Source organism: Desmodus rotundus, chromosome X (assembly GCF_022682495.2).
Source record: "Desmodus rotundus isolate HL8 chromosome X, HLdesRot8A.1, whole genome shotgun sequence".
Taxonomy (NCBI): Eukaryota; Metazoa; Chordata; class Mammalia; order Chiroptera; family Phyllostomidae; genus Desmodus; species Desmodus rotundus.
The window spans coordinates 60,384,331-60,394,518 of NC_071400.1; the positions used below are offsets into that span (position 1 = coordinate 60,384,331).

The following is a 10,188-nucleotide window of genomic DNA, read 5'->3' on the forward strand; positions in this document are numbered from 1 at the left end:
TGACCAGCACTTCTCCACTGTAGCATTTAGCCCCTGGTAAAGCAATGGCATGCTTGCCTGTCTGGATCTTCCTTTAGACCATTATGATTGCTAAGGGTTAGAAAACAGGCCCTAGTGTCTAGGACAGTAACTGACACCTAATAGATGCTCAATCAGTATGCGGTAAATGAATCAAGTATTGCTACACAAAAAAGTACAACAGTGAAAGAGAAATGAAGCAACAGCAACCTGGTCCTGAATACTCTCAAGATACTATTCCTTATGCATATTACAACTGAAACAAGAACAGAAGGTCTAGCAGCCATGAAGAATCTTCAACCCTGAATCCCAGGAGCCACTGCAACTTAGAACAGTACCAAAATAAAAATGCTCCATTTTCTTCAAGATTCATAAATGAGAACTGGCTGAAATTCCTCTTACCAACTGAAGGGTCCTGCCTCACAGGTTCTGCTCACACAAGGTCTCATCTGATGAAATGGAAGCTTCTGAAGTTTTGCTTTTCAGTGCTAATTGTTAAAAATTACGTCTTCCTAACCTAATTAGCAGTTCTCTAATCTCTACAAATAATCATGCAGTCAAAAATTTGTATGCTTATCTACTCGTATGTAGTCTTTTCTTTAAAACTGTGCAATTAAAAGGCCACCCTTGATTTAGCAATATCTATCAAAGTTTAAAATGCACATACCCTTTGATCCTGCAAGTCTCATCTCTAGGAATTTCTCCTACAGATATACTTGGCTGTAAGCAAAATGATGTATGTAAAACACTATCCGCTACAGCATTAATGAATTAAAAACACTGGAAACATAAACATCCATCAAGAAAAAACTATTTAAATAAATTATAGTGCGTCCATATAATGGACTACTAACCCAATCCTTAAAAAGAATGTTATGAGTCTATAGGAACTGATACTGAACAATCTTTGAGATATAGTACTAAAAAGAACAATCACAAAAGTGCACAGTATTTTATTCTTTGTGTAAAAACACACACATAAAATATGTACATAAACACATAATAATAAGTACATATTAATATGAGATAACCAATTTCAGAGAGACAGAAAGTATAAGGGTGATTGTGCTGGGGGAGGAGGGAGGAATGGGGAGTAATGGTTTAATGGGGACAGTTTCACTTTTACAAGAGGAAAAGGGTTCTGGAGATGCTTAGTGGTGGTAGTTGCAAAACAACGAGAATGTATTTAATGTCTCTAAACAGTACACACAAAATGAATAAAACAGTAAATTTGATATCATATATTTTACTACAATTTTTAAAACAGATTTTATTTATTTATTATTACAGAGAGGGGGAGGGAGTGAGAAAGACGGGGAGAAACACCGATGTGCAAGGGAAACATCGACTGGTTGCCTCTCACATGCCCCCAATTCCAACCAGGGACCTGGCCCGCAACCCAAGCATGCGCCCCAACCAGGAATCAAACCGGCAACTGCTTGGTTCACAGGATGGTGTTCAATCCACTAAGCCACACCAGCCAGGGCTGTATTTTACTACAATTTAAAAATTACACAAACACACTCATGGATTAATAAGAAACTAGTAATGATGGCTGCCTCCAGGGAGAGAAATGGTATCTGGGGACAGGATGGCAAGATGATCTTTTACCATATAACCTTTTATACCATGGTTTTCATTCTGTACTATATACCCAACTATTCAAAAACTCATTTTTAAAAAACCCAGCCTTATACAAGAAGCCTTTTCCTTAGTCATTTATATCCCCTTTTTTAAGTAAAAAATGTTTTCAGTCCAAATCAGGATTCCACTTCAGTTTTGAGCATATTTATTAGATTTAAATGACGCAATTTGTAAAAAATTATACTTGTTCCTCTAAGAATATATTCACCAAAAGCCTGTCTTTATATTTATCAGCCTTTACAGAAAAGCTTCAAAATCATCATAGAAGAAAATTACCATTTTTATCAGTATGCAACTTTTATTTTATCGTAACAACCAAGCTGGCTGAATACAGAACTTTTTCAACTGCAAAAAGCCTTCATCATAATTCAAGACAAAAAATCAGCCTGCAATTACATGAGTTATAAAACAAACTGTGCTCTATGTTGCAGTCTACCCCAAAGCTAAAACTTATGTCGGAACACACACACACACACACACACACACACACACACAGAGCCTCCGAATTCCTCCTAGATTATCTAAAACCTACTTTTATGAAGATCCACTATTTTCTGGAATCTTCCAGAATGAGCACTGTAGCCATGCCACTGGCATTCCAACTTCTGTAGCCTTGTCCCCAGTCAGTGAGAAGGCAGCACTTGCAGGGTCCAGCACTGTCCCTGCCTCAAAGCAGGGGCTCAAATATTTGCTGGGTGAATAAATAAATGAGTATCTGCTGACAGGCTTGCCACCAAGCCTCACAAAGAAAAAATTCAGAACGAAAAAAGTAAGAGATGCTTTGTTCACTTGAAGTCAGCACATGATAAAGGTGAAGACCGTGTCACCGGTTCACCAGATAGCTAAGACACGACTGGCTAAGTGGGCTCCTGACCTCACCCCGCCCTAAAGTTAAATACACGTACAGGTATTTTTAAAAACCATACAAAAAACATAGGACAACTTACTCAGAGGATCCTTTTATACTTATCAAATATGTATGTGTGAATAGAGTGTATCAAGTTTTTTTGGAAGAATATATAGATGAATATTGATATGTTCTTAGAGTAAGAAAGGACTTTCTAACTATAAAAGCAAAAGAAGAAATCCTAACAGAAATCTTATATATCAAAAAGACAAGCATAATCAAAAGATATATGACAAAGTAGGAAAATATCTGCATGATGACAGAGTTAATATCCTTAATAGATTAAGAGTTCCTACAAACTGACTTAAAAATGTCCTGATGGAAGAATGAATGCAAAACACAAACAGGCCATTCACAAAAACCAAATGCAAATGGCCAATGATTACTGAGGTTCAGCCTCAGTAATAACCCAAAGAGCACAAATTTGAAGGACGGATAAATAATTCTGGGAGGGTGTGGGGAAATGGTACTTTCTTGGACTGTTGTAGGAACAGGGATAGCCACTTAGAAAGGCAATGTGGTGGTGGTAGTCACCAGCAACTCCAAATCTAGGCAGCTGTTTTTCAAAAAGAATGACGAAGTTCAATCCAATAGTATGTTTAATAGGAAACTGTTGGGAAAACCAACAGAGGGACAATGCGTGACAGTAAGTTAGCACCAGATCCTGCTGTTATTTAACAAAAATAAGGCAGAGAGACCTTGTTTTGTTAAAAACAGAAAAGGTGCATATTTGTATAGCCTGAGAAGATGATTCGCAAGGATCTATGGCAAGCTATTAACAGTGTTTACTCTGAGTAGTGGGCACAGAGAGTAACGAGGAGCTTTCACTTTTTTACTCGATATACTTTAAAATGGCTTGAATTTTCCATAAAACTATGTATTCTTTTTATAATTTCTTTAAAAATAAAAGAAAATGAGTAAGATAAAGCATTTATCTATTAACGTCAGATTCTGTCCTTTTATTACTCCCTTCAAGGTTCCCTAAAGCTCAAATGGACGTCTCTTTCTCATAAGTAATAAGAGATATTTTTTAAAGCATCTCTTCCTTTCTATATTTCTTAGAAGAGATTGTATAGAGTCAACACTGCCTGTTTTATAAAATCCATTCATAATGTTAGAAAGACTATTAAAAACATAAACCACCTCCAAGGCCTATCATCTACCAGAAGAAACCCATTTACTACCCATATTACATTTAGTCCACACAATTTCTGAGACAATGCACAAAGTGCCAGCCACAGAACTCCCACCAGCAAAACATACTATGTAGAGTACAAAGAATGCCCTGTCAGCAGGGCCCAGGGCACACCCCACAGCAAAGGGTAATGACCATTTGAGTCACAGGATCAGGAGCGAAACCAAACTTGGGACTTGGAGAACCTTACGATGCTCTTGCCTTTCCTTCTACACCTTCTATTCTCCTCCCAAACCCTGCCCCTCACATAGTCTCTAAACGGGCTATCTGTCACGGATGTCCACACAGCTTTAGACTGAGGTGTCAGAAATCACTAGAGACACAGCAAAGTGCTACTTGAGGGTCTCAGCTGGAATCACAATGGCAGCATATGTGGAAACTCACTTTTTTTCTTAGGGAAAAAAAAAAGGAAAAATTCAATTAGAATGTTTTGCCTTACCACATGGAATGTTTGAAATCCAGGTGTTAAAACATCAAATGTGGAGTGACCACCACTAATTTTAAAAAAGCCTTGAGATATTGAACCTAACAATTGAGAAATGAAGGAAACATTCATTTTTACAGAATCAAAGTCCGCACAATGGCACGAAAATAGGCAAAAGTGCGACTGACAGAGCACCTGAGTGTCAGACCTCCAATGGCTTGGATCCCCAGCTTTCCAAAAGGCATTCACCCTGCTCTAGAGTTTCAAGAGCCAGACGTGTGTCTGGGTGTTCCCTTTAGTTCCCATGGATGGAGTGTGGCAAGTACATGCCATTAACCATGGGCTCCACTGTTCTGTGACAGCTGTCAGGAGGCTATCCTTCCAGAGGACCACACACCAGTTCCCATATCTGAAAATGCATTACCACTGCTCACTAAAGTTGACCAGGAAGTCATTTATCCAAAACCAAAGCAAACAAAGCACCATGCTGAAGACCACTGGGCAACAACAGCAGCGGCAGGTGAAGAGCTCAATCAAAGTGCTCTCAGCTCAGCTGACCTGCTTCAAGGTGAACTGAAGTTGCAGATCACCAGTTCCGGCTCTAATCTGACGCCCGCCCCTAGATCACGCTGTAGCTACCAAGTAACTCTACCCAAACTGACCTTTCAGGGCTCAGGGAAGTGACTTTTTTTTATTATATGGCACAGTTTGGCACAGTTATGTCTTTAGTCTTTGGGGTACTTTTATACTGTCCAAGAGTAGTACATCTTGTTTTTTTTCCTTTTTTTTTTTAAAAACAGATGGCCAAACCAGGACATATACTAAAAAAAAAAAAAGGAAGGTTACTTACCTGAGCCCTAACATTCCAGCTACCATGGAATCCTGTTGGAGCTGGTCTACAGAAGCAAGATGTATTCTGGGGAGTCACATGTCACATCAAAGCAGGAACTGGTGAGTCTGTATTTTTATGGAGCCTAAAACAAAGAAAATCGTAAGTTGAAAGCCCCCATTGTGCTGCAGGACCTTTTTCCCAGGGCTATTTGGGACATTTTGAAGATAAACATATAGACAAAGTACTATGCTATTTCCCGGCTTACCTAGCTAGAGACAAAGGATAAACTGCGAATTTCTGGCACATTAACACACAGAGCTAAAATAAAGGAAAGATTCATGCATGTTAGAATCGACACTATCACAGGTCTTGTCACCTCTGAAGGACATTTTGACACTATAAAGCAAACTGTTAGTGGTGATCTCTAGTAAGTATTTCTTGTATCATGTCATACAGAAATACTCAAGAGATAGAATACATGTTCAAGAGAACATGCAACACTAAAATCTCATCCCAAAAAGAACCTGTGAAATCCAGAGGCAAAGTCTCCCTTCATTCTCAAACAGCTGAAGCTGCAACAAGCTACTATAACATCATGCAAAGGGGCTTTAACCTTAAGAGAAAAAAGCAGTACCAACAGAAACCAAGTGCCCTGGGAGATCCAAAGCCATCCTCCAAAATACACAAGTCTGACTCAGAGCAATCACTTTTAAAAAGCCTCTCAGATCAGTAAATTGCAGTGTTCAACAAACTGAATTCTTAGTTTGACAGTTTCTCTTTTGCTTTTGAACACATGTTCAAGAAAGGACTTTTGCCATTACATTTTTCATCATTAAGATAACCATCATTTCCTTCTTAAAACCTAAACTGGGCCATATTAGTTCATCTCTGATACCTCGCTGGCCCAAGAGTAGCACTTTTATCTTTAGACTAAAAAAAGCTTCGCAGGTACAACTTAGAGACTATTCACACAATTACTTGTATAATCAAACCCAGAGGAAGGGCAACACCAAGCAAGTCTTTTACTTATAGCTGGTCTGTAACACCAGGATGGTACCTAGAATTATTTATTGAGGTGCAGTGAAGGGTTACAAGTCCTTTAACATTCGAGTCATAGAATGCTCTGAAATCCTCAAAGTCAAGGTGACAGTATTACTCAGTTAGCTATATAATAAAAATCAAACTGGTATCCTGGCTGGAAGGCCCTGAAAAAGCCACAACTTCTCACAGCCACAATTGTTTTTTTACTTAAACTGTGGGAGCCGGACTAAGGTTCCTTCCAGCTCTGAAAGTTTAAGACCTTTGATTAACTCAAGATTTCAATGGGTGACATAAAAACCAAGCAAATGAGAGCAGTTAGGTAAAAACCCAATAAAGCAGTGACTTGCAGGTCCATCTATATAACACCCCCAGCTCTTAGGCAAGGAAGACAAGTGACCACTTCCTCAGGCTTGCTCCCGAGAGTCCAGACTTCTGCAGTAACAGCAAAACAGCTATACTGAGAACACATCCACAAGCCAGAAGACTCAACACAACTGTGCCTTGAAAAAGCTATAAAGGCCAAGGCTTTATTCTCTAATGGAATGGCCACCGCACTTAGTGGGGATGCTCTGCCCGCCCCCAAACTCCCCTTTCCACTCAGGTCCCCTACACACCATACCTACCATCAAACTGGTGGAACCAAGTATTTAAGCAATGGCATGCAAATTAAATTTCCAATAGGTAAAAGTTCCTTGCAAGAGAAAGGCAGAAGAGAGCAGGTAGATGCAGAGGAACACAACCTTTGTGTAAGTGAGCCCGAGTAAGGGGAGCCCATTTACATCTGTCCTAACCAAAATAAGGCAGAAACACAGTGGTGACGACGGCAGTTTGCCTGGACAGGGCCAGTACAGAAGCACTGAGGACAAGGTCCTTCCATCGGAGCGGCAATAATGCTCTACTAGAGAAAAAAATGTTGTGTCCATCAGCCACAGGAGGCTGGTCTCATGTCACCATAACAGAGGGCAGTGAATACAAGTAGGTGTCCTGCCAAACTCCCTGGAACTCGCTGCCAGTCTAGGACTGTTCTTCCCCTCTGTGAGTTTAAAACACTAGCTACTACAGATGTCAAACATTTTCTGTGATTCTTCCCTCCTCACAGATACTCAGGCGGCCTGCCAACAAAATGTTCTTATCCAATTAAAAGATTTCCACTGATGTTCACCTTTATAAAAGATTACTGCTTCCAGGACACATCATTTATCATGCAAATAATCCCAGGCAGGTACATTAGCGGTGGAAACTGCGCTTGAGTCAAGAACTAACAATTGTACCTCTGCTCTTCTTTATTCTAAGTTAAAGAAGTGAGCTTCTCATCCCATCACCATGTGGGGGAAGGAGTATTTGGGTGGGGGCAACATCACACTGCAGTCGTTTAGCCAGTTTTTGTCAAACTCCACAGCTTGCTTACCTCCCCACCCCACTAGATTCAGCCACTCAGAAGCAGTGCAGGCAAGGAAACAATGATTCTGGCTGGAAATTGCAAATAGAATGCAAAATTCTATCCTAACCCCACCAATACACCAACAGCACAAAAGCTGGAATAGGATTTGACTGCATCATGCTCTGTTAGTGAAACAAAGACCTGGTACTCTAGGTTTAAAGCATTCCAGGCAAATTTGTAACAATAAGAAATAGGACAGTGTGATAAGCCAGTTCGAACAAGAAAGCCGTAGATTTCTTCAGGCTGTTAGGAGTTGCTGACTTCAGATGCCACCAGGAACTTTGCAGAGACATTATATTCTGGAAGCTGCCTGTGCCGTTTAAAGGGCTAGGGGTATAACATACAGCTCGGTGGAGGGCATCTAAGGAGGCAAACACATTGCCAACAATGGCAAAACAAAGCAGAGCCCTTGTCCTGTCACATCTCAGGTTCAGACGTACAAACCTTGGAATCCTTGTCAAGTGAGGTTTCTGTGTCTGTGTGCATGAACAAGATGTACCTCCGTGATCAGACTCCTAGCTGACACGCCACAAATGGGTACTGTACTTCTACTGGATTTGACTGTGCCCTTTAAGGTTCTGACATGTCTAAGCAAGAAAATAAAACGAAGTGTTTCCTAGGCTTCCTGACTGGTATTTGAAGTAGAAGTCCTAAAAAAGCACGTAAACAAGCCTATTTCCCTGAATCCCTGAGGGAAATTCCCAAAAGACCTAAAAATCCAGACCCTGTATTTTTAAGAAGGATCCAGCATATTTCAAAAGACCCAAGAGGTCAGTTCAATCTTGTTATTAACTGCAATCACGGAGATCCAGATGAAAATTCCAGCCACAAAATACAAATTTCTCCTCTAGAGTAATAGCTGCCTATTAACAGCAAATTTTCCTAGCAAGGTCAGAATATGCTTCAGTTTTCTAATATAACATATGCCCACAACTTGTGAGTCCTACAAAGTCTAAGCCACTTAGCACCTCACACCGGTAGGTCTGGTTCCACGATCACCAACCACCCCCTGAATTTGATCCTACCGTCTCACAATTTGGGGTACTGATCCCACACAGCAGACACAATGTGTGAATGGCTCTGCGAAGCCCATTCCTGTTCCTGGAAAAATAGCCAGAAGGACACATCTGTTTGACCATGAGTCAGGAATATCAATTCCTGTGGTGGAGCCCATTTCGGCTGTGACCAATCCACACAGAACACACAACAGAAGTGACTGCCACAGAGGTATTCCAGAGCAAGCGTCCCTCTCTCGGGTCCACACTTAGCAATGTCATAAACGGTCTCCTCTGTGAGAGCACTCTTTTCAGACTCTTCATAATGACCTTAAGTCTTTAGTGCAAAACCACAGACACATTGCCACGCTACGTAAAAGTCACCTGAGTTTCAATTTGGGTGATTCAGTCATAACCAAACTAAAAAGAAAATAAACTTTCAGGGACAACTGACAGGAGCCACAGCAATGCGATGAACTTGCCCCCTCTGGTACTGGTGATCTTCTTCGCGCTCCGAGACTATGGGAGCCCGTTATATACTATGTCCCACTCCACTTATGTAACTGGAAGATCGCCGGCGAAGGGGGGAGGATAGGGAGGGCGCTCATATTCTAAGGCCACAGCACCCCCAAAGACCCCGGGAGCGCGCTTCTATGGAAGAGCCTCAGGTGCTGCCGGACACACAATCCCCTACCCACGGCTCCTGATGGGAACTAGAATAGCCTCTTTAGGATGAGTTGTGGGACCAGGAGCACAATATCTAATCCCTTTTGTGGGTGGACAATAATTCCCACCTACTTGTTCCTGCTAGATGGCAAAGGAGATGGTGGACGAGTTGCGCACAGTGGGGGCAGAAAGTCATGGAATGGGCGAGAAGGAGGGGGAGGCAAAGCCTGGAGATGGGGGTGAGAGCGCAGGAGCCCTTGTGGCGCACTCTCCCGACAGGAGGCGGACTGCGCACGCGCGCCGGTCGGGGGGGGGGGTGCCGAGTAACGGGAGAGGGGGGCGCGCGAGGAAGGGAGAGGGGAGAGCGCGATCTAGGGAGAGGCCGGGGCCGCGGGCGCGCGACGGCGCCGTGGGCCCGAAGCCCCTAGAAGGGCACGACGCGCGCGCAGCCCGGACAAGTGAAGCCCCGGCGAAAGGGGCGCCCGCGGGGCTGGGGGCCAGGATGCGCGCCGAAAGCGGGAGGGAGTGGAGCGCCAGGCGAAGGCGGCCCTGGAGGCCGCAGCGAGGACGGTCACCCGCGAGTGTGGGTGACGGGCCGGGGGGGGAGCAGTCACCGGCGGCGGCGGGAGGGGGAGGGTAGAGAGGAGGGACGGCCATCCGCTAGCCGTGTCGCCGACCCCGCGGGGCCCCTCCCGCGCCACGTCCCGCCCCCTACCCCCCCCGCCCCTCGGCAAGGGTCCCCGCCCGCGGCCGCGGCGGTCCCACTCACAGTCCTCTCCTCCTCGCCTCCTCCTCCTCCTCCGCTTGGCGCGGCAGCGGCGGCGGCGGCCATGTTCCGGACGGCTTTTACCACAGCCCTCTCAGAGAGGAGGGAGCGCGCGCGCCTCCGACGCCGGGACCCCGCACGGCCGACGTCGCGTCCCGCCCCCTCCCGGCCCGGCAGTGCGCGCAGCTGCACCTGCGCGCCCGCGTCTCGCCTCCAGGACCGCAGCGAGCCCGCCCCGCAATTGGGTGAGACGGGCGGG

The 10,188-nt window shown here is 44.0% G+C and overlaps 1 protein-coding gene and 1 pseudogene across 3 annotated transcripts in view; one reads left to right on the plus strand and one right to left on the minus strand.

The window, feature by feature from the left end:
- Window positions 1–5,184, minus strand: part of MECP2 (methyl-CpG binding protein 2) — a 58,116-nt gene extending 52,932 nt beyond the window's left edge. For all 3 annotated transcript variants that reach the window (XM_053917022.2, XM_053917023.2, XM_024551067.4), the window contains exon 1: window positions 5,039–5,184. In XM_053917022.2, the coding sequence (XP_053772997.1) occupies window positions 5,039–5,064 (26 nt within the window). In that variant the 5' untranslated portion in view covers window positions 5,065–5,184. The remainder of the gene's footprint in view (window positions 1–5,038) is intronic.
- Window positions 5,185–9,308: 4,124 nt separating this feature from the next.
- LOC112296308 (reticulon-3-like) overlaps window positions 9,309–10,188 on the plus strand; it is a 7,744-nt pseudogene continuing 6,864 nt past the window's right edge.